A 25,204-nucleotide genomic window follows, 5' to 3' on the forward strand; every position below is an offset into this window, starting at 1 on the left:
TCATGATAAAAACCGTACCATTCTTTAATTCAGTACAAAAGGTGCCACACAGGCCTCAAAGACACAAGTGAGAGACTGTTTACACAGGAACAGAAATTGGGATTTTTTTTTTACCCTTTCTATAGCATAGATAGATATACAGACTAGAGGTCAAACAGAACAACATGTTGAACCCTTAGATACAGGTTTCATTGGGTTAAAAAATCTGATCTTTGTGCCTGTGTAAATCCAACCAAAAAGCCAACATCACAGCTATTCTGGGGGTGGGGGGGGGTTACATTGTTTTAATGACATATTTACATTGTAATGACTGTAATTTAAACAAAACTGAGTAAAACAATAATGTAGTTCCAGAGGATTTTAATAATCTACAATTAATAATAACAGTAAGAGATGAAGAACACAGTAATACATGACTTGACTTGTAATCGCTCCCATTTTTAGGGCAACAATGTTTCATTCAACTTCGTCTGCTACAAGATGCAAAAGAACTCAACAAAAACCTCCCAATCACCCACTGCATAAAGGTGAGGTGAAGTTTAATATTAACGGGGATAGTATGACGTCGTCAGTATTCTTTTGTTTTACAGACATGTGTCAGAATGAGGGACTTACATATTTGGCATTCACCCTTCCACATTCCCACAGTTCAGTGTTTCTTGTTGGCTGTTGATGGACAGCAGCAGGGGCGGAACCTGGACTTTTCCGGTTCTAGAGCAGCATGTCTGCATGTGCGCCATCCTGCTGCACTATTACTCAGCTCCTCTGAACAAAGGCTTGTTGCTATGGTCCACTAGTTTTACTTAAAAAAAAAAAAAAAAAAACGAGGAATGCTGTAAAGCAGTTTGTAATAAACTTGTGTGTTATAAATAACATTTCTCTGATGCAAAAACAACATGCCAAACTTTAAAATGTCAAGATATCCATTGAAGGACTATCAGCTCAAAGTAAAACCCTCTGCTTCCTTTCAGCAATGTATGTCATGGTCTCAGATTATTAATAATAATAATAATAATAATGTGGATGACGGTTCAGTTTGATGGAAGATACCCAAGATTACTTCATGATCCCATACTATAATTTACAGTGTGTTGTGACTTTAAAAAAAGGAAGGAAAAAGAAAAAAAATTCAGGATGTTTTTTTTGTTTTTTTTTAATCTTTGATGGGGGTTTTTTTGTTTACATGGCGTACTTGTGGGTCCATTCTTTTGCTACTCTGTTGTATCTGAGGAGAGAAAAGAAGACAGTGAAGTGAGTGGATGATAACCACTGACAACATCAGGTACACACACACACGTCACCTGATATTAGTGGACAATAAAGCACCACCTGAGACCTGAGACCTGTGTGTGTGTGTGTGTGTGTACTCACTTTTCTTTGTCATTCTTGTAGATGTGTGCTATGTCTGGAACTAAGGGGTCATCTGGGTTTGGATCACAGAGCAATGAACATATGGACAATAACACTGGAAGGAAGAGGAATTATAAAGATATCATTGGTTAACATGTAGGGAAAGGATGTTAAAAATGAGCCCACTCCCGATAGGTCCAGGAGTGATGATTGAGCTGTATCCTGTGCACCCTGTCAGCATTGACAGAGAGGTGGGAGGGGAAGGATATTCATTAACACTGTGACATTTGCGGATTGAAGAGTCTATGAAAAGTATCATGTTGATCAAATAAGAGAGTCGTTTTCAAATGTATTTATATATTATACACTATATTGCCAGTGTATTTGGTCCACCTGGCTAAAACCACAGACTGTATATAAAGATGGATGACATGACAGCTCCCCAAAAGTGAAGCCAAAACGCCCCGACCCCCCCCCCCCCTGGTGGCTGGCTGCAGTATAGGTCATAAGCCCCATAAGTACACATCAAACGCATTTTTCCCAAAGATGGTTCCTGTCATTTCAGGTAGCTCTTAGAGGCCGTAGTTACCTTTAGACACTGTTAGTGCTGGAGACCACTGTGACCGTAAAATGTCCAAGCAGATACTCCCATTGCTGTTTATATTTGGGTGATAGATCTTTGTTGTAAATGCTACCTGTAAAAAAAAAAACAAAAAAAAAAACACATTTTACACATTTCACATTTTATTCCCACAGGTCTGTATGAGCAGAGAACATGCACTTACACAGTCCGAAATGTGGCTCTACTGCTGGTTACAATGCTGACCCCTTTCTTAATCAAGCCTTTATTATGAACATGTCTATTTCATACAGCAATCTTTATCTACTTAACTAAAGTATACTGCTTATGTGTTTTTTTCCCTACTTTTTCTCTGGTGGTGCGACTGCTGAACGAAGAAAGGAAACTGTGCAGAATTGTTGTGAACACAAACGATTAAAACCCGGCACAGCAGGAACAAATTCGAGTTCTTACTTACGTACTTTTAAACTGTTTTTCTTTTTCATACCAGTTTGAATGAAATACGAAATTAAACATATGTGTAAATGACAACAGGCGACAAATGCAGCAATCATATTATATATTGAATTTTTCACTTCGAAACAGTTTGCAATAAAAACACATTTTAAAGAGTTCAAGTCAAAGAACAATCTGAGTCAACATGCTCTGCTTACAAGACGTAATACATTTGGTTTATACCATAGCCACTGTACATTCTCAATTGGCTAGAAGGTGTGGTTTTACAAATGCATTAGTATTAACCTGTAGGCGAAGGCAGCAATAGTGAGGCTGAGGTCTTAGAGCTAGGGTTATTTGTGTAACCAACAAAAACAACCAAAAGAAGATACATTGATTGATTGATAAATTAATCTGAAAAGTGTTTTATATATTGTGTCCCAAATCTATACCACATAGAAACTGTACAATAACTCTATAGAGTATATACATCATTCTAATCGTCATAGTGTACCATTTTAGCAATGACTAAAAATATCAATATACTTTACCATTTTATACTAACAGGATTCCAATTCAACTTCACACACATACAGACATTTAATACTTATTTTTTGTTTCCAAAGATTTTATTGGACCCACAATTTATTTTATTGTTTTCCAGCCGTGAGCAGCTCCTCCACTTCCTTTGTGCATTGCATTGTGGGAGAATAGTTTTAATAATATCTTGTAGAGGGATGCTATTCTATGTTCAAATAGGAACAGAGGGCACCTAATTTAGTTTTTAAAAACTTGTCAGGATTTTAAAACTCTTGAGCGCAACCTTGTGAACCCCTTCCTGTTTCGCTAGATGTTGTCTAGTAAAGCATATGGCAGGAATTCTGAGGTTCAGGAACTATAGCTCATGAAGTTTCAAAAAGAAAGAGATCAAAATGAGTTATATATTTTTCAATTGATGACATATGGCATTTTGTTAGCAAGAGGCCATGGAAAAAGCTTGATAATATCTTCCAAGTTTGCATGTTTCCATGATTGTAATGGATTCTGGAGGAAAATCCACCTCGGCTTTTTCTTAGGCCAGGCGTCATCCATTAACATCAATGGAATGTACTGCTTGTCAGGTATTATCAGGTATTATATGTTTATTATAGGACCAGAGGGTTTCCTGCATAATTCCACAGTTTGACAGGGCAAAGCTTTGAACTCTTACCTTTGGTGGCTTGAATGGGTAGTCAGTGGGGAAGTGGATTGTGAGAAAGAAAACTCCTCCTTGGTATGGACTGTCACCCTGACAAAAAAAAGACATGCCAGACATTGCTGTCAGTGAAACGTTTCACACCGAAAGGCATTCAGCTGGGACCAAAAGACTGACAGCCAGTACATCAGCTACCTTCAGTGAGAACAGGGGCCAGAGTCAGAACGTTTCAACTTATTCAGGCTCCCTTTGAGTTATCTGGATTTTGAAGCCCAACACTGATGATTTTGTTTTCAGCGCTGTCACAAAGCTGGTTACCAATTCTGTTGTTACCAACCAGCGGTATGAGTGTGTCGTGATTACAAGCCGATCACACACACACACACACACACACACACACACACACACACACACACACACACACACACACACACACACACACACACACACACACACACACACACACACACACACACTGCTTACTAATCAGATCACGAACTGATTCGGAAAAAAATCTACTGTGTCCCACAATGCAAAGCGCTTGCGGCGGATTGCCATCAATGTCACGTTAACTTTCACTTACTTCACCTCAGCAGTCACCAAAATCTGTTTCTTAAAAAAATCTGAGGCGCGAAATAAGGGACCCATTTACTGAATCTGGTTTGTTCTGACTCATGAGGCAGGGGCAGAATACCTGCATGACTATTGCTTCTGCTTTCCAAAACAGAAACCCGGCGTACTGCAATATAAAATCGATTTGACAGTTTCATACTGCATACGGATAAGAAAAGCAGTATGCTGTATGTACTGCATACTGCATTTGCCTGACTAGTGTTCAAAATAGCTTTTAGAATCATATGAGCTGCTTAGTGTTAACCGTTCCTCCTGCAGCTTCCAGACGCTGGTCAGACGCTGGTCAGGAGCTCCTGTGGAAAAGCCAGTTGAGCTGACCAGGGATCAGGTAAGGCCTGCATCCTTTCTTGTTGTTGCCAATCCAATGCCAGTGTTAATTAAACCAAAGAACTTTAACCAGTGCTACCTGGGCCACGACATAGACAGTAAGCCAGTGATGGAATTATTATACTGGAGGGGTGACTGATTAGATTGCATTCATCATGAATGATATTGAATCACCATAATGAATAAATGTGAAAAATGCAGAACACCATAGTCACTGTCAAAAAAAATGCTGGAGAAAGGAAACTTGACTAATATGATCAGTTCTGTCCGACTAAAAATCATGTTATGAATCATGTTGGAATAAAAGAATTTCAGCTTAAGTAATGGAAAAGTACACTTTATAATAACTAAGGTCATTTGTTCTATTTGTTGTGATGACGTTGCTGAGATCTCAGAACGCAGCAGCATTACTAGAAATAGGTCGAAGGGGGCAACCGACATGAGCAGTTGGTCATAGAGGCTGTGCTCAAAAAACTTTCAAATAAAGTGGTTTCCATAATCTGGATAAACTGTTGGTTTGTTTCCAACCTGTCTGACTGCTCGTACTTGTTGCCCTGTCGGACATATTTTTTCCAAAGTCGCCACCTTCTCAAGATCTCAGCAGTAGAGCGCTGCAGGGATGACATATTTTTGTAGGCAAACCCAGAAGTTAGCGTCGCCCTGGTTCCCTCGACTGAAAGCCAATGGGATTGTTCCATGGGATTTTGGATTATTGCAGAAAATAAACTCTGTGGCAAAACAAAAGTTTATGATTCTTACACGTTTTGTTCAGCAAGATAATCTTCACTAATGAACACCACTTATATGATGTTTGAAGCGTAAATGGAATCAGCAGAAGTAAAAAGCTAACGTTAGGCTATAAAGGAACTACACCACGGTCGCGTCACTTCAGCGTCACCACCGCTGAGCTTCACTTTGAAGAGAATATAGATATAGATATATAGACAGATAGATATAGAGTATAAACACAACGAGGCTGTGAAGGCGGACTAGTGAATAGATGACTTTCCGTGTTCGGCATGAAGACGTTTAATGTTCGCGACAACCTCTGTAGTCTCATTTAGTCACTTGTTAGCAACCGCCTTTTATAAGACACGTAAAAGCTTCCAAATTCCGGAGTGGGGGGGGTATCTACTGACGTATTTTATGTCGTAGAACAAAACGTGCAAATCTCTTCAGCTTGCGTTAACCACAGACCTTATTTCAGGCATCTAACCAAGGGTTCCGGGTTTTAGGACTCATTCCTGCAGCACTCTATTACTGTGGTGACTAAAATGTATTGATAGAACCAATGACCCCAGCTATGAAAATAAAACCATAGTTTTCCTTTAATGGCTTTAAACATGGTTAACAACTGTAAAAGACTTATACATATTTATTATTAAATATAAATATATAAATAATCATAATAGACAGCAAAATGATTCTGTTGTTCTGTGAACATGCGGCTGTACACTTGTTACTTTATTTTGAATGCAGTAGTTTAGACCACGTCACGATTTCGTTGGAACAATATCTCAATTTTTCCACGGCGTTGGCTCGTCAGTACGTAGGCTGTTGACCTGAATGTCTGAAATGACTCATGGGTTACCATGGTGATCGGTTTCCAGTTCCAGTTAAAGCTATGTGACACCGTAAGATTAGCTTAGACTTTGTGAACAGCTCCCATTAGAATATGTTTCTATTTCTCAGTGAAGTTACTTTATTACAACACTCCCTTACAACGTTTGGATTCCAACACAATGCTATCCTGTTGTTACTCACAGGCAATCATTTTCACATTCATTGTGCACCCTTCATCTGAAAATATGCAAGCATACTTTAAAGCTCAACATCAATTCAATAGCTTGATCCCATGTCACACTTTGTGTTACACAATGTAACTGCATTGAGGCAAATTAATATGAGAGGATGCAAAGCCATTGAAAGGAAATGCAAAAGTAGTACATACAAATCTCCACTGTGGTTTTAAAGGCATATGTAAAACAATGGTAAACAATCTTAAGTACCCACAGCTACTAAGAGATCCCTTCTAATGTGGCACAAGCGCAGGAGTCTGTGTGCGAGGACTGAAAGCCTTAAGTGATGGTGTGATACTCACCGGACCCATTATGGTCGCCTGCCAATGAAACACTAGAAGCAATTGAGGGAGAAAGAGAAACACAGGAGAGGATGTAAGCACAATGTTCATCAGCCATCATCCATCAGTTGCAACACACTGTGTCTGGAGAAGCTCATAGCTCTGCCCAGCGTTCTCTATGTTTGGTACAGGTGAAGCCAGCCTTACTACTGTAACAACTCTTAGGCACATCAGCACAACAATAAGTGATGAAGTGATGTCTCCAGTTCAGTAGTACATTCAGGCTGTTGTTGTGCTCGGTTCAGTAAAAAAAAGTAGCCAATAAAAATCACTGTACATGAGGTTAATGGCCCAGCAGCCTATTATTTACGGATCAGATTGTGGCTGCTTCTGTTTTCGTGGTCTTTTTTATTTAATGTGCTCGTAATGAGGAAGTAATGTACTGTAAATCACAGCTGAGCTGACGACGGTTTGTTGATAATGATTAACGTGTACCTGTGCTTAACACCTCTAGCGGTGTGCATGGGGCACTAGCGTGGTGTTTAAAAACTAAGGGGGCAAAGATCAATCAAGTGTCATCATGATACTTGGACGAACACAGCGCCTGCAAGCAGAGAACTTCAGTATGTACCCCCAGTCCCACTAAAAGCATTGCTGTTAAAGAAGTGGCAAATATTTAACTTCATTTATAGGTAGAATAGAAGAACAATGGCAACAATAATGGGTATCTCTAACATTTGACATTTGAACTGCACTCAAACCCCTCTTTCTCCCCAAGCTATGACTGTCCCTCTTATCAAAGATATAATCATCTTGAAAAAACTCTATTTCTATTTGCTGTCATTTCTATTTCGAGGACAAAGTGTATTTCTATAATTGCCTTATTTGTTGGTTTTACATAAATCCGTGGAAACATTTTGTTTTGAGAAAGACCTTTTTTTTGCCACACTTGTGTACTGTTACTAGCTATTAACTATAAAATGTCCCACAGGCAGTAGGAAAGTTGCCACTTTCAAATACACTCAAGTGAGAAACTGTGACATGAAATGTGCGCGTATACTCACAGTCATCCCCCACTGGTCCAGCAGAGCACTGTGCTGGAGGGTCTTTCTGCAGGTCCAGGAGCTCCTGCTCAACGCAGCAGAAATAATGTTATTCAGTTAAACAGATACTGATCAAATGTAATACTCATTTTTTTTTATCTCTGTATGAGCTTAGCCACAGGTACCGATGCTGATAGTATCTATTCAGTTTTGTTTCTTAATTTCAAACAAACGTCTCTTCGTGTATGTGCGTTTTCCTGGAAAAATGTACAGAAACCTGCAATAAACCCCCCCCCCCCCCCCCCAAAAAAAAACAATCTTAACTCAAGGTCAACTAGCTTTGTCTGGCGTTCTCCCCCACATCTCAGGGTATTCCTCAGTGGTTGGAGTAGTAAGTGAACTCTGAGTTCCAGGGTCAGCTTTCTCGTAAAAAACAAAGAATTCTCCACTACCTTCTCTCTTCTTCTGACTGATGTTAGTGCCACTAGGACAACATACTTTTATTTAACTCGAAACTATTTATAAAAACTCTTGGACAGTATTTGTGGTACTCCAAGCGTCTTTACGCAACCTTAGTAGTACCCAAGCCCAAGCTGATTTGGGTTCTCTTCTCAGATGTTAGACAGCTTCTCCTGAGCCACAGAAAATATTATAGTAGTTCTACACATGACTAGAAAACTAATCTTCATTTGATTCGGTGGAGTGCCTCTTTAAGACATTTAAAACATTGAAAGTATTGCATTTGAGAGGTTTCAGCAAAGTAAGGTATCTGCACTGATCTGGTATCAAAAAGATTCAAACAATACTCTAATCCCTGATCCCTGACCAGCAAATCTTTGGGTGACTTATTACATTATGACATCGCCAAAAATAGGCCATAGTTTGCGAAGTATGGAAAAAATACAGCAGGATATTGTAAGGTTGTAAAAAGTATAATAGTTAACTTCATGTTACTAATTAACAAACATCAGCAGCATCAGGTAAAGGGCGGCACAAGGATTTTGGAGTGGTGGGTAAAAAAAAAAACTGACTAGCTACTTAGGCATATTGGCCTGCATCACCTTTCACAGTACCACTTCACCAATTAGCAGACATCCCCTTCTTGATGTTTCAATAGCAAATAACTTGTCCTAAGAGGCCTGCAGTTTACCTCAGGTCACTTCCTTATTGGAAAGGAGTGGCATGAGGGGAGACAAAGAGCTTTCAAGATCTTTCCTGAGAGCTACACCCATGTTGCAGCTTTCATCAAGTGCGCAGCTAAATCACTCCTTACATCATGATATTATACACCCTACTTTCCAATGCTAATGGGGTGGCCTTCGTGGGGACTTGCGGCTGTTTAGAATGGCGTGACGCTTCCCTGGTGTCTATGCACCTCTAATGTTCTATAAAAGGCAGGTTCCCCTGACAGCACTGACCTAACTAAAAAGCAGCAAAACGAAAGCGAATGGCACTGTGTTTCATGAAGTAACTTTCTTGGTCAATGAGGTACTTGTCCGCCGCCATGAGGACGAGTATAACAGGCATGCTGTCCGGTTACTTACACATGTTAAGGAACACAAGGAGCGACAGCTTGGTTAACAGTGACAGGATGACATGGAGGCAGCCCAGTGTAGTTACAAAGCTAACTAACTTGGCTATTTGTTAGCGAGCTAGCACGAAACTTTGAAGTTGTCATTGGCTGCTGTATCTGTTCCGGGAGGTGTCAACAAACACATTATTTCCCAAAACGTAACAAAGTTCGCCAGAAGTTGTTTTAGTGCGGAGATAGCGTTGAAATGTTTGTCAATAAACCCTTTTTTTCTTGAAATGAATTCTAAAGTTAGCCCCGGGCCAGTTAGCTACCATTAGCTGGCAACCATAGCTAGCTCGTCAAATTTACCTTATTTATTCTTTTCAGTGCCATGTTGACTGATGCCGTTCGCTCCTCAACTCACTTCGACTCGCTCTTTATTTGACTGTCAAATTATTGCTGGCGAAGTCAATGGCTGTTGTTTATTCCCTGAGTACTTCCACAGCCGGGGATGTGTTTGTGTTTTTATGAAAACCTCTTTTGTTTCCGCTTTCTTCTGTTTACGGTCGCTCTCCTCTGAAGTGGATCATGGGAAACGTAGTTCTGGATATTGCATTTGGGTGTAGGGGAACACATCCATGGGAATGACACTAGAAGTCTTAACACTGATATTATAAGTTCTTACATAGCTCTGTTTCTGACTTGTCTGAAGCCTATTGGAGGTTTTTGTATAATTTAATGCTAAAGATGTGATGAGGTCCTGACTGAAAGTTGCCATTTGGTTGTTTGACTGACTTTTAACACCCCTAAAAGGAAATGACTGTAATTGTCATGTAATATCCACCTGTTCATAAAACAGAGAATAATAAGTGTCATTTGGTCATTTGTGACCACACTGATTTTGATTTTTTGATTCTAAAATTGGCAACATTTTTTGATTTAAATCAGAGGCTCGAAATAAATTGAATCCTACCCAAAGGTAAAACAGTTTGTGAAATCATTATCGCAATACTTGAGAATGTTGTCCCCGAGCTTCACGCTTGGATTCAGGAACAGCTGCTGAAGCTGCCACCCTGGCTGATGTGTTTGTGGCCACCTGTAAAAAGAGCCAGCCATGGAGCAACTCACCCTAGTCACACGGTGGCCATTTTCCTCTGATGTCACACTCAGGGTGGGAAGACAAAATGCTGTTATCATGTCGTACTGCTGTGTTCCCAGTTGCAAGTCATATAAATGTAGGGACTTTTAACAGACCAGGGTACTAACTTTGTGCCTACACTGTTAAAGCAGGTTTACTAGCTGCTGGGGATCAAGAGTGAGTGTTTCAACCAGACCCTCGAACAAATGCTCCATAAGTTTGTGAATGACACTGCCTCTGAGTGTCAGACACTCAGGAAGAGACTGGAAATCTGGATCTACTTCACCTGTTCATATACTACCTCACTATTTATTCTTAAATGTTTAAGTGCAATACATATATATAGTCATACACTTCAGTGCAATACATACATACATACATATATATATATACACATACATTTACAGTATTTAAGTGAACAATGAAGTAAAAAATATATACAATAACAATGTATATGTGTATATTTTTTATTTCTTATTTTTGTATTTTGTACATACTTTTAGCTCTAAATTATGCTACTTTTTACTCTTGAATGGGAGCACCGGTACTGTACAATTTCCCCGCCGGGGATCAATAAAGTATTTCTGATTCTGATTCTGATTCTGGATCTGACTGGGATCAGTGGCTTCCCTACCTCATCTTTGCCTACAGGGAAGTACCCCAGGCCTCCACTGACTTCTCCCCTTTTGTACTGCTCTATGGTAATGAGGTGAGGGGCCTCTGGCTTTAGTAAAGGAGACTGGGAATTGGCCCAGGTTCTTCCACAAACCAGGAAGTAGCTCACCTCCTTCCTTGAAATGGCAGGCCTCTACCATCATTTTCATACCAAACCTTCCAGCCAGGGCTGCTCCACTGACGGACATGACCAGCTCACGATGTCGCAACCAGGTCTGGTGGACAATGGAGGCAGTGGCAGCTTTCCTGGACATCTCGCGATCCCTGAGTAAGAACCCAATTCCCCTCAGTCCAGATTTTAGGGCAAATTTCATCTTGTAGACTGATACATCTGAGAGGTGTATTTGAGCTGTGCTTCTTCACCAGACGACAGACATTCTGTTGCCTACCTCAGTCGCAAGCTACTCCCCACCTTTCCCTGCAGCCATTCCACATCCGCTTCCATTGTGGACTATCTGTGTGTGTGTGTGTGTGTGTGTGTGTGTGTGTGTGTGTGTGTGTGTGTGTGTGTGTGTGTGATACGATCTATCTTGTCGGCTTCCTAAATTTGATTGTCTGTTTTAATCATTCAACTTTCTTCGTATTAGTTCTTAGTCTTCAGACATGAGAGGCCTGTCTCCATCTTGATAAAGGTTGGTGGACTAAAAATGCAGAGATCATTATTGACTATCATTATTATATAATAATAATAAAGATAATATGAATGTAGCACCACACACTCAACTTACATAACACAGGCAGACATCACAGGCCAAATCAGAACAGTAATACTGCCGCTTACACATTATGTAAGAGAGATGTAGGCCTACAGCATAAACACTATCATTATGTTATTATGAGCAAGAGAACGGACTGGACAGTACTTCATTTCACTGTAAACAGAGCTGCAATCTGTTGACCTATTCCAGTATTTGTGTTTATGGGACTTTAGGCCAATAAGCAATAGCATGAACTTTCAAACAGATAAGTGTAATTGTCAGCGCAATTAGGGACATGGAGATGTTCTCAGGGGGGGGATAATTTGATGTCAGACCCTCTCATGCATTTCAGTTAAGTATTTAGATAAAACAGCATTCCACAGTCATTTTGTCACACATTTTTATTTGGAAAAATCCTACTGTTATTCATTAACTCTCACTAACACAGATGACTATATTGTAAGAAAAGGTTGTCTTTGATTCAACAGATTTATTATCGAAGGGTCATGCAGAACATCACACTTCAAATAAAAAGTGTTATACTGACAAACCAGAGGCGGACAGCAAGGAGGATTTAAATCCTGTCTCCTATGAATTGTGTTCATAAGCAACTCACTTGTAGAGGAGATTTACGTTCCCTTCACAGCATTTGGTTTCAATTCAGGACCTAGTGTGACATTCAAATGGCACAGACAGACCCATCTGCAGCCTTTTGACAGCTGGGCTGTGTTGATATTAATATTATGAATGGTAACATAGGTAAAATGCATCAGTTGTCATGGCTAGGGTGCACACAATATTGCACTGGTACTCTGGCTGATACACAAAAATATCATAAACTCGCTGTTGAGTAGCTGCGACAAAATATAAATGTGAATATATTCATGGGGTATATACAACACTGATGACAGAGAAATATCCAGAGGAATGTTTTAAAATATTGACATTAGAAATTACACAAGTAATTCAAGTATGTTAACCTCACTTTGTAATGCTATGAGATATGTTCGGTATAGGGATATTATAGAAATATTATAGCAATTATTATAATATTCCAGCCTCACTGCCCAGTGGATTGCCATTATTTCTTTTCTCTTTTAAACCGTCTGAGGGTTGTTTGCCAATACAGCAAGTCCAACTGCCAACTAGCATCCCGCTTTGCTTGGGGACCACTGATTATATTGTTCCCACTAAAAGGCTCCTGAGAGACTGCTGCACTCCTAATGTCCCACTGGTAGCTCCTTCAAATTTCACTACATTTTAGTTTGAATTTGTTATTTTTTTTTCACCTTTATTACTGAAGCATGTATTATCTTTGCAAGCCCATGTTACCTATGGCAGAAACACACTCATCAACGTTGGAAAATTAAGCACAGGGATTGGATTAACTGCAGCAGACCTTGAGACAGTCACTGCCCACGACATCTTCTGACCACCCAGCTAGTCCAGCCAGACCAAACGTCAAGTGGTGCAAGTGGTGAGATCGCCCCAGGAAGAGGGAGGAAGAGAGCAACCACAGACCATCTTGCAATGGGATCACACCAGCCACAACGCCTGTCAACATGTTGACATTCCAACCCATGAGTACTTAGTGCTCATGGGGTTGGACCACACGATGCGCAAACATCGGTTAAGAACAACCATTAACAGTGGCCCTGTTTACACCTGCCATTAAAATGCGTCTTGGGTGATCCAATCACAAGTGGGACAGCTCAGGTGTGAATGCACCCAAGACACATTGAGGACGCATTGGGATCTGATTGCTCAGACCACATTCAGAGGTAGTCTGGGCCGCTTTTGGCCACATTCCTTTAGCAGTATCTATGCGATTGTGTGCTGGGCCTCAATGAAGGGCCGCCTACTCAACTGATGTCCTCTGCAGAAGCGGTATGTACTCCCCTTCCCTACTTCCTACCCACCCTACTTGCAGCGACCTTACTTGGACCAAATCCATCTTTGAACTCGGCCTTCATTTTGATTTCAGCTACACACCTGTAAAGTTTTGTGACTGCATCTTGCACGGTTGTGACGCTGTCGCGTTGACAAAATCTGTCCACAGACAGACACATAAACATCTGAAGTACCCAAAACCGATTCTGTGGTTGTTCCCGTTACAGTAGGTGTCTCCAGTATGACAGCATATCACTGCCGGAATCCAGGAGTGCAAATGAGATCCTCGCGTGCGGATGTAGAGGATCACAACTCAAACAGCCGTGCGGAATATCTCTACTAGCCTGCATGGAGAAAACCAATGTACTTCATTCAGAATGTTATTACAACTTTTTTAAAAAACACGTTTTAATGTCATCTGGATGCAGTCTGATGAGGTATATGATATTTATCTCCATAGGGAAATAACGTAATCCCATACGTATGACAAAATATGTAAACCACATATACTTTATAGTGTATATGTCCATGTATGTCTCACACATATATGCTCATGGATGTGATGTACATATAAGTCACCATATATACTCAAATAATATCATATCAGAAAATCCAGACTGTGAAAAAAAAATAACTTAACATTCTCCCTACAATTACATATCCTAGAGCCCGTGCTCTTATTGTCTATGATTTGCTGCTCATGCTGTCTGTATTTATATTTTTGGTGAATTGTCATGTGGGTTGTCATTTCTCTGTCTTTGTATCTTGTAGTGCTGTTTCTTAATGAGGATCATTAAAGTACAGGCTGTATGATCTTACAGAGTTTAAATTGAATTTAACTTCATGGAATTACTGAAATGAATTGCCAATTGATGTTTGTAATTAATAATGTTAATAATATTATTAATAATAATGTATTAATATTACAGATCATTTGTGTATTTATTTAGTTACACAGTAAAGATACGTAGGCTATCAACAGTTGGAGGGACTTAGGCACAATAAATCTGTATAATTCACATTTCACACATACACTCACTGACGGCAAAAGAAGGCAAGGGTTTTGCCGCAAAGGTACGCTTTGCGACAGTAGTGGCAAGTGTCGCAAACGTGTGGGAGCTTGGGGCGCTGTTCGTCATGTAGAGAGCTAGCCGCCTACACTGACCTGGATATCGACCTCTCATAATATAATGGATTTCAGGACGACAATGCATCGTTTTTGTGCTCATCTTCAACGAACAGGCCCTCGTCTCGAAGGCGGTCGTACGGCAAGTGTGGTGTCCCTCTGGTCTGCTGGATTGTGACGCGAGGAAGGGCTCGCTTAGCAGCCTAATGGACAGTATCGATAAGTTAGCAATCAAAACCTGGACTAAATAACGCTAGCCTCTTTATGCAATTCCAGGACGTTATTGTCTCCGTTCGCCCCGCCTGCTTTTTTTTTTTATTTGTTGACTGAAACTGGATATCACTCTTGAGTGTGTCGTAACATCACCATTGCTGAGAGACAACAGTATTTACTTCTCTGAAGCGAGGAAGTGGATCTGCGACAGGCTAGTTAAACTTCGTAAGGAGAGGACCGGAGGTGTGGTGATTTTGCCTTCATAATAAAGGCGCCAATGTATTCGTTTTGACCTTGAACAATGAAGATTGGGATTGGATCTAGCCATAACGCTTGGACACAACGACAACCGATTTTTTATTAGCAACAGCACCCCGCGTCTTTATCATTACCGTGGTACACTGCAGTATCTATACGGGGGGGCCTTACGTTTTATTTCGGAAGCTTCGAACGGAAGTCGTGCTGGCTTCTGCTGTGGTTGACACTGGTTGGAAGAGGGATGTGGCCAGGATGTATTTATGCTGCTGTTCAAGATATGAAAATCATTGAATTAGCGCTGCTTCGGGAGCCCTGCTTCGCCACCGGACACAGCGGGGGTTACGACAGTGTGGCTGTCTGTCATTGCGGTTGCTGTCGGTGGTCGAAAACCGCGAGCACGACCGAAGCTGCTGGACTGGACTATTTGCATGAAGGCTTCTCAACCTCACGCCCAAACAAATTGTGTGCTGGGCTGTGCTCTGTGCTTACGTAATAAAAGTATGTGAATCGATACAGTCACATTGTTAATTTTTTATTTTATTTTATTTTTATTTTTGTCAAGACAAAGACGTGCCCCCCCCTCCCCATTTTTATTATTATTATTTTTTCAAATGTCAGCAACTCAGCGTCAAGTGGTGATGGAGTCCTCTCTAGCTCTCGGCAGACTGGAGCTGACCCCAAGTTCAGCCGACGTCGGGGTCAGCCTGACCCCGCGGCTCTCCGGCGGCCCCCCTGCGAAAGAGAAGTGCGCCCAGCGGCCAGCGGGGCCACAAGGCCAGGCTCACCTGAACGGCTGCGTCCCGCTGTCACATCAAGTGGCGGGGCACAAGTACGGAGTGGATAAAGTGGGTAAGTAAACTGGACTTTATTTCCCTGCAGTGAGAACTTCTGTCACAAAACATGACTTCCGTTACTAATTATTTTATTAAGACCTGGTAATCGAATGTTATGCTTATTAATTGAGGACATGATATTAGTTTTTTGTTTTTTTGGGGGGGGGGTTCAGTGCAAAAGTCTGCTTACAAATAATATATCTTAAGACAGACATTTCTTTACACTGCTTGTGTCTGCCACCCACGGTATATTATTGGTAAGAGGATCAATTAAGCTACAAGTGAAAGTGAAATGTGTATGCTGTATGATGTATCCCAAACCAAAGTATGGATGGCAAAGTAACAATTCTGAAAGGTAAACAGTAAATTGGGAGATTTTGTCATAGAAGTTTGGCATGGTGTCTCACTCTGTAACTACTCATATACCAACCAATTGCATCTTCATGTGTGTCCCTGCAGTTGATCCGATCAAACGTAGATTGTTTGTGGATTTGTGGCCACGGCATCCCCCGTTCTCTGTGGCCTCTCTCTAGTCTTCACTGACACTCACTCTCATGCACACGGGACACCTGACATTATCAAAGCCTCCATTGTGTGTGTGTGTTATCGGGCGAGGTGTTGAGCTGAATTGATCGTGCGTGATACAGTTAGCAGCTGGTCTCAGATGGATGAGTCATTGCTGGTCAGTCAGTTACCTTGATGCATTGCAACCTCCCTGGAAGATGTGTCTTTATGTTGTGGGACAGACAGGGCGGTCCTCTCATGGGTGGCCTGTGGCGGGCAGTCAGCCAGGACGCAGTCAGGACAAACCTGTCCATCCACAAAAGGTTTTTTTGGCTGAAGTGTTCCTCTTTTACCTGAGCTATCTTAATGTAGTGCACACATAGTTTTATTTGGTGTACCTGAGGATTCTGGTGACAGAGGGAGTTGGTACAGGCGTGACTTCAGCATGGCGGACAAGGAGAATCAAGTTTGAGTTCAGGTCCATTAACATTTAGATGCACCATAACATAACTTTTGTTTTTTTGTTTTTTTTTTTAATTATAGGCTCATTAACAAATATGCTGGCGTACGTCAACATGCCGCACTCTTTGGCCCTGTGATTGGTCGTCACATCTCGTTTAGCGTGGTTTCAAACAAAAGTTCAGGTTGGTGTGAATCGAACTGGACTAAACAACAGGACTGAGACCACTTTTTAAGGTGGGCCAAACTCTGGTGTGTTTCTTTTGTGGCGTGAAAGCAAAGCGGACCAACCACAGTGACGGGACTGTGTGATAGCAATAGTCCTAATAGTTCCTTCGCAGTGGGACATCTAAGGTTCTTACAATTAGATAAGACCAACTTTTAAGATACAGAATTTGTTATTTTTCATATTAGGCATCATTGTCTTGTCGCCAGGGATACAAAACCCTGGGTGTAAAGACGGAGTGGAACCAACCCAGTTCCCCACATCTCTGAGATTTTACACCAGAAGGGGTGAACCACGGAACACCCCCGGACCATGTGCAGATATGTGCCAGGCTCGCTCTTGCACTTCCAGCATCCATTGATCAATAGTTCTTATTAATTATAAGTCTAGTTGGTGTCCATTAATATCTGTGTACTATTTTATGTTGAATACATTTCCCTCTAGTGTCTCTGGTGCCCCCCCCCCACACACACACACACACACACACACACACACACACACACACACATTTGATATAATATCTTGCCTGGTGGTCCTTCTGCCATATTACTTTGAGAGAATTACAGAAATCACTTATGGAGTGAACATTTTGTTAAACGTTGAAGCTCTACGAACTTCCTGAGGTAATGCGAAGTACTCAGTTGAAGGGTTGCTTAGTGGTTCAAGATTTGATTTCCTCTGCAGATCCAGATATGACATAAATATCCCTCACTCATGTAAATCACTGATTTATATTTACTCCTTCAGACAGCCATTCTTTCCAGTACTCCATTCCTGTCTGTATTTCAGGGTTATTCCAGGGTGAGGAGTATGACCGGTTTAAATGTGACATCCTACAAGCTTTATGGGTCGTACTCCACACACTCCTTGAGTATCGTTTAGATTCTTATTTTCCACCTGTTGTGGGAGAATGGTAATGGGACAATATGGTGCAGGCAGGCTCCGTTCTATAGTTACCCAATCCAAATCCAGATCAGCTCCATCCCGATGTTTAGCTTAGTTTGGTTGTCTCGAAATATAGATTATATGCCCTGACATCTGGAGTCCTGCTTTGTCCCTGCCCGTGCACATCTCACTCATTTTGATTCTGGGCTTCTGTCTTATCCCACAGTTTTGTCGTACTGCTTATAAATCGAATCAGAAATCTTTAAAGGGAGCATCATAAAGAGATAATTAAACTGGGGAGCCACAACCGTTTTGATTACAGCCACTTTGCCCCAAAGCGAAGTATTGTCTTTTAAATTTTACACAGTGGTGGATCATAATTTAAAGTAATTATTTTATCCAGATTTAGAGTTTAACCCCTGGGTACTTCATTCCAACTGGCACCCATTTCAAATGTAATTGAGACCACTTGAATTGAATTACAAGATTTTGAAATTATGGGAAATTTTGACATTTGGGAAATGACGCCATTTGTATCTGAAGCCTTAGGGTTTTTATTTACAGTACTGATCTATGATTTAAAGGACGAGCCAAACCTAAAGAAAGAAAGCCTTTTTTGGCATCCAGAGAGATGGCAATGACTGGGACGCTACTGGAGGAGTTCAACTTCCTGATATCAGACAGAATTGTCAACTCATTTCACTCCCTTTCCATCTTCAGTTTGATATTGCCTCCAATCTAACCGATTTCCGTGGGGGAGGGGATTAGATTTTCCCTAACAAATCACTAGAGACCAACGCATCTGCCTGAATAAATGCAGTTATCTCCTTAAATTGTCAGCTGAGGACCTTCCTTTTAGGGATGCCCCCAACCAAAGATTTTCCTAGTCGACTAGTAGTTGTTAATTCATGCCATTAGTCAACTAATGACTTCTTGCCGGGTTTGGCTCCTGACTAGTAGGGAGCAGCCCTCCTTCCTTTGATGAAGCTAAGCCGGTCAACATTAGTTACAGATGGCAACACTTTCTCTAATCGTGAAGGTAATACTTCAGTCTGTATTTTACAGTCCACATTGATTAAACTTATAGGTCTATAATTTGAGGGATCATTGAATATCTTTTTCTTTTTTTTTTGGAATCAATGATATTAATGCTTCATTAAATGTCTTTGGCAAAGACTCCAAAGTAAATGCTTCCAGATAAATCGTTTGTCAGGATAGGAGCCAATATGTCCAAAAATGTCTTATAGTATTCAATGGCAGAGCCATCCACGCCTGGAGATTTTCCCATTTTCATAGCTGCAATGGCTCGTCCAACTTCGTCTTCAGTAATTGTTGCATCCAAGGACTCTGCTCGTTGAGATAATTTTATGTTAGAAAAAAAAAACTGATTCAACTTCTCCTGATCACGGGCGTCTGGCATGAAGTGCCCGCTTCAGGTCCCGCCGCAGTATTTCAGTTGGATTGAGGTCCGGACTTTGACTGGGCCGATCCAGAACAAATCTTCTTCTTCTTCTTCTTCTTCCTCCTCCGCCACCATTCTTTGGTTGCATTGGTAAGACTGCTTTGGATCATTATCATGTTGCATGATCCATTTTCGGCCAAGCTTTAACTTCACAACCGATGGCTTGAGGTTGTGCTCCAGGATTTTACAATATTCATCAGAATCCATAATTCTCTGGGATTGCACTCCTGCATGTGCTGCAACATCTCTTTTGTTGGGCTGAACAATAGTTAAGCAATAAAACTAAGTTAGCGCCATGAAACCCGTTTGCGCTCATTTTATCAACACAATCGCTGTTAGAATTGAGTGAATCAAATGTTGGGAACGTATTCTGTCGCATAATTCACTCTGTGAGTGAAGAACGAGGCGCTCAGTGAAGCCGTGATACAGTATATTTGACAGTGACGTGGCGTGATCTTATCTTGGTCCTTCCTTGGGTTTGGTAGTGAACAATCATTAACACATGCCACATAAGTTCAAACGAACAGGCAGGGAGAAGGTAGTATTGACACAGTATTGAGACCCGGCCAACAGTCACCACAACAGTTGCAGAACGAGCCCTGGAATCCCGTTCAGCTTGTAGTTCTGCTGGCTGCTCACCCCTCCTACTGTTTCCCCCGGGCCTCCAGTCTGCTCCTCCACCACAGGCCTGTGTCTGCATGTGTGCTAGCGATGGCAGTTATGTGCCACGGGGGGCTGAAAACAACCACACGCGGGCATCGGTATCATTCGTTCGTGCCTTATTTGTTTTCTGAAAAGAAAACGAAATACGTTGAAAGCAAGCCCAACTTTATTTCAGCTGATCAAGGTTGTTCGTTTACTGTTTGTTTGTTTTTTAAGTAGGCTGACATATTGTTATTGGAGTTTTTAACTCCCAAGTTAAGTTTTTTTAAAAGTCAGCACAGCAACATGCAAATCTGAGGCTTTTTTGTTTTTCCATAAGAGCACTGTTGGTGTGTGTGTGTGTGTGTGTGTGTATGGGGTTAGATCATAACGTATTTGCAACGTCTGATGCCAGACAGAACGGCAAAGGTGAAAGTCCAGCTGTGTTACTCACCTGTCGGATGCTCCATGTTGAAAGGCAGGACAGGACTTTTACAGTCTTTTCACGTGAAAGCGATTCAAAATGGCAGTCAGAAAAAAAAAAAAAATTTCACCACTGTACCTATGAACCAGAATGAAAATGTAATGTAGCTAGAGTAAAGGCTACACATCCTGCGCAGACAGGCGAAGCACTGAAGCTGCTGCTGCTGTTTCGCTAACGTGCTGCTTTCACCACGCTGGTTCTTTTTTCTTTTTCTTTTTTTTTTTGTCATGTGCATTGTTTCGTATATGCATGCGTACGTGTTTGTACATCTGTGTGTGTTTCTTCGAAGAATCCAGAGATTAGCCAAAGAGCAGACTAATCCTTTCCACTGCAGGTTCATGCAGTCCGTCTGTAATCAGCTGTGGTCAGCATGTGATGATGTAACAGCACACTTATCGGGTTTTTTTTGGTTTTTTTCCTCGCTGCGTCTTCCTTTCTACGCTGGAAATGTGCTGGCAAAGGGCGCCACATTTACGGGTTAACGTTAGGTGATTTTCCTGCTTAAAATTGAACTTTAACAACGCAAAACAGGGAAGGATAAATGTGTGTGTGTGACTTATTAACTTATTAGTTGTGTAAAATAAAGGACAGTGTTCATATAATGGTCAACTAACGGCGTGCGGTGTGGCCTGCGCAGACAAATAATGGCTTGTGTTTGCAATGAAGTCACATCACTGAAGCTTTAATAAGCTTGTCGTCATTATGCTTTCTCTAAACATCTGTCCTCTCGCCATGTCTCTGCCTGACTCCTGTCTCCTGGTGAGGTTGTGTTCTGACTAGGCCTGCAACCAATGATCATTTTCATTATTAATCTGCCAGTTATTTTCGCAATTAATAGTTTGGTCCATAGAACACCCCCCCCCCCAAAGAAATCACCCTAATTTTCAAGTCCAAGATGATATATTAAAATGTCTCTTTTGTTCTACCAAGATATTCAGTTTACAGTAAGAGAAATTCTCAAATTTGAGAGGCTGGAACCATCAAATCTTTGACATTTCTGCTTGAGAAACGACTTAACCGATCATCTGTCGATCGACGAATCGATTCATTGACCAACTGTTGCAGCTCTTGTTCAGACCCACTCATTCATTTCAGTGAGCTCTCCTGAATGTTGGTAGAGATGGGAATCCTTTTCGGAGGGGAAAAGACAGATAAAATGCTACTCCTAGTCCTAAAAGTAGAACCAAATAATGTGTCGGTCCGGACTGCCTACCTGCTCTGAGAAACTAAGTTAAATACAGGCCCTGATTTCTAGGTGTATTTTTTATATATATTTTTATTTTTATTCCTTTCGACATGTTCATGAATCAGATTGTATTTGTGAACAAAGGCTCATGTTTGCCAGGCGGTGTAAACGCAGTGTGAGTGGATGTCTAAGTTGTGTGCGTGCGTGTGTGTGTGTGTGTTCTGAGTGTGATAATTATCAGAGTTCATGATTCAGTATTTAACATTAAAGTTACAGTACTAACAATTGAAGGGCTCCTTTAAAAAAATGTGTGTCTGTGAGCACCCGCCCCCCCAGGTCTGAATCAAAGAACCAATCAGGCGGTGAAGAGTTTATGGTTAAATGAACAATATGTTTTCAATTTACGTTGATTTCCTTCTGATTGAACTGTTGACTAACTAAATTGAGATGTCTGCAAATCATCGTGTTACTGTTCTTCAGTATTGTATCACCGATATGCTAAAACATTAGCTGTTGTTTATTATTCTTTACTGCAGTAAACATCCTTACCAGGCTTTAATAGCTAAACTTTGCGTTGATTCTCGTGCCATCTTTGCGTTTGTTGCAGGTATTTTGCAGCATCCAGATGGAACAGTCCTGAAGCAGCTTCAGCCTCCACCCAGGGGTCCACGAGAGATGCAGTTTTACAGCATGGTAATGCCTATGCATTCATAGCCTTACAGTCACGTACTGGAGGGGGACACAACAATGTGAACACCTGTAAAATATGCTTTAATAGAATTATTGTTTTCATTCATTCATCTTCATAGATAACAAGTGTTTGTACATTTATTCACTTTAAATAAACTGTTCAAAATCTGATATTTGAAAGATAAATCAAAATAAATCATGCAAGAATCTAGTTGAAAATCAGATCCCAGGAAAGGTGTTTTCAAAACGATTTATCATTTCAATACATGTTGATATTGCGATTTATTGTTCAGAATCACATCGCATATCGTGACGTGTTTGCAATGCGTAATATCATTCTTTGAGGCATTGTTACTAGGGCTGACCCAAATGCTTCGAACCACAGACTGTATATAAAGATGGCCGACGCGTCTCCACTTCCTCCCACTGTACAAACATGAAGCCAAACTCTCCCGGATACGGCCGCCGCCATCTTGCGCTGGTGATGTAATTTGGAGCCTATTCTCTATTGAGGTCCCGCCCGACCCAATTGTGAGCACACTGCAGTCAATCACAGCTGTCAATCATGACGTTTCACCCCGTTTTAATAGCATCAAATAAGAAATTAAAACCAAACTTATCAGGAAAATGAACACCTGAACAAACATCAGCGTGAAAAGAACTACCTGAAATGACAGAAACCATCTTTGGGGGGGGGGGGGGGGGGGGGGGGGGGGGATTTGTTTGGTCGATGACCCATCTGCTAACATGGAGGGGGCGGGGCTTATGACCTATACTGCAGCCAGCCACCAGGGGGTGATCGAGATGTTCTGGCTTCACTATTGGGGAACTGTCATGTTGTCCATCTTTACACACAGTCTATGCTTCGAGGCTTCTACCGTTGCCATGGTAATCAACTTCCAAATCAGTATTCTAATGCTTTTTTTTATTATTGTTATATATGCAAATATGAATATATGTAATTGTTGAGTAGAGGAAAAGTCCAAATCTACAGGCAGATGTATGCAGTGAAAAATGATACAGGCTTAAACTAATAATTAGTGATGAAATGATTAGCTGATTAATAGAATAGTCGATCAACAGAAAACGAACCAGCCACAGCTTTGATACTTGATTAATTCATCATTTATTACATAAAAATGCACAATGCAAACAGCTGCTGGTTCTGTCTTGTTCAAGAATGAAGCCCGGTTCCAGACCACCACCCCTCATTTTCTCAGTGATTCAAATAGATAATCATAGATCATCTTGGACCGTTGGTCAGACCGAACAAGCACTGTTGGACGTCGCCTCGGACTCTGGCAACCGGTGATGGATCATTTTCAGGATTTTCTGACATTAGATAGCCTCGATAATGAATTCAGTCATCCAAAAAGTAACCGCCAGATTAAACCATAAAGTGTACACTAAACATGCAGCATCCACATGCATGCACAGTATAGTATGATGATGATGATGATGATGATGATGATGATGATGATGGTGGTGTGTGCGTATTTATGTCCTAGGTGTATACAGAGGACTGCTGTGATCCATGCCTTCTGGAGCTCCAGAACCATCTGCCCAAGTACTACGGCACCTGGTCCTCTCCTGACAGCCACAATGGTAAGGTGACTGACCTCATACATGCAGGTTAGGTGAAGTGCTATGATGCCGATGCTGATATTGATATGTGGGAGTCTAAAAAAAAATAAAAAAAAATAAAATCCAATAACCAATATTATACCATGGTCAGGGTGAATACTCGATTCTGATTGGCTGCAGGGTGTCCATTAATTCCTGACAACGGACACACTGTTTTGAATGAACGCACTGGCTACGTAGTATGTCGGCCTAATGAGTAACCGTAGCAACAGGGATGTAGTCAAAGCCTCCGTTTACAATTTATTGCAACATGTTAACAAGCTAACATCTAATTACATCTAATCACATGTATTTCATTGTATACACATGTTACAGTTGAAAACAACTTGTCAGTGTAACCAGGCAACAGTGTCACCAGATTTAATCGGGACGCTGTGCCAAATGACCATGGGCATTTCTGTCCTGCAATTCCTTGTTATATATATATATATATATATATATATATATATATATATACAGTAAGCTAATATCTGCCGATATATCGGTCTAGCTCTGCTGGTGACCCCTCCGGCCCAGTGTATGCTGGAATCGGTCCAGCCCCCCTGCAACTCTCGGTGGGACGAATGGGTAAAAGCCTCATCCGTTTCAGGATAGTATCAGTGCAGTTTCAGCTATACATTACACTTCATGTAATGAATTTCTTCTAAATGACTCCCATTCTTCTAAATATTACATATATTATTCATGTGATATGAGGGAGGATTTTACTGCAGGTTTGATAAACTGTTGGGTAAAATCCTCCACATCCACATCCGCTCTGTCAGTACTTCTCTAACAGGTAGTCAATAGTCAAGGAAGTCAAGGAATCGAACCAAATCAAAGCCCCTTGCGTGCAAAATCGCAATACAAGGTGCTTAACAATGCAAAAAAAAACACAATACAATGAAAATAAACAGTAATATAGGGAGATAATAACATAGGAAAGACCAGTGCAGCACAGTAGAGGAGACAATAAACCGATTCATGCTAAGCTACGAGCCTGCTAGTGATAAAGTGGAAGAACCTCCATCATGTCGGAAACATCGTTATGAGCAA

The 25,204-nt window shown here is 41.1% G+C and overlaps 2 protein-coding genes across 4 annotated transcripts in view; one reads left to right on the forward strand and one right to left on the reverse strand.

Moving 5' to 3' along the window:
- Positions 1-17,359, reverse strand: ube2d1b (ubiquitin-conjugating enzyme E2D 1b). Of its 2 annotated transcripts, none has more exons than XM_070926545.1 (7): positions 17,330-17,359; positions 7,665-7,728; positions 6,622-6,653; positions 3,576-3,653; positions 1,940-2,045; positions 1,372-1,465; positions 1-1,225 (listed from the first exon to the last, which is right to left on the reverse strand). In XM_070926545.1, the coding sequence occupies exons 1-7, from the start codon at positions 17,357-17,359 to the stop codon at positions 1,180-1,182; spliced, it is 450 nt and encodes a 149-aa protein (XP_070782646.1). In that variant the 3' UTR covers positions 1-1,179. The 2 variants fall into 2 exon arrangements, with proteins under 2 accessions (XP_070782646.1, XP_070782645.1); XM_070926544.1 differs by lacking the exon at positions 17,330-17,359 and adding an exon at positions 9,526-9,693.
- Positions 15,387-25,204, forward strand: part of ipmkb (inositol polyphosphate multikinase b) — a 15,444-nt gene continuing 5,626 nt past the window's right edge. Inside the window, exons 1-4 of one of the 2 annotated variants that reach the window (XM_070926541.1) lie at positions 15,387-15,652; positions 15,773-16,003; positions 22,443-22,528; positions 24,034-24,130. In XM_070926541.1, coding sequence (XP_070782642.1) covers positions 15,583-15,652; positions 15,773-16,003; positions 22,443-22,528; positions 24,034-24,130 — 484 coding nt within the window. In that variant the 5' untranslated portion in view covers positions 15,387-15,582. Of the gene's footprint in view, positions 16,004-22,442; positions 22,529-24,033; positions 24,131-25,204 lie in introns of both variants that reach the window. The other variant, XM_070926543.1, reaches the window with a different exon arrangement.

This window comes from Enoplosus armatus, chromosome 20 (assembly GCF_043641665.1).
Source record: "Enoplosus armatus isolate fEnoArm2 chromosome 20, fEnoArm2.hap1, whole genome shotgun sequence".
In the NCBI taxonomy this organism is placed as follows: domain Eukaryota; kingdom Metazoa; phylum Chordata; class Actinopteri; order Centrarchiformes; family Enoplosidae; genus Enoplosus; species Enoplosus armatus.

Bases quoted from the DNA above. Each gene is read 5' to 3' on its own strand.
- ube2d1b (XM_070926545.1), bottom strand. From the start codon at position 17,359: ATGAAAAATAACAAATTCTGTATCTTAAAA. The intron at 3,654-6,621 runs GTGAGTATCACA...TTTTTTTGTCAG, and splicing joins AGGCGACCATAATGGGTCCG to GGTGACAGTCCATACCAAGG. The intron at 1,466-1,939 runs GTAACTACGGCC...TCTTCCTTCCAG, and splicing joins AGCACTAACAGTGTCTAAAG to TGTTATTGTCCATATGTTCA.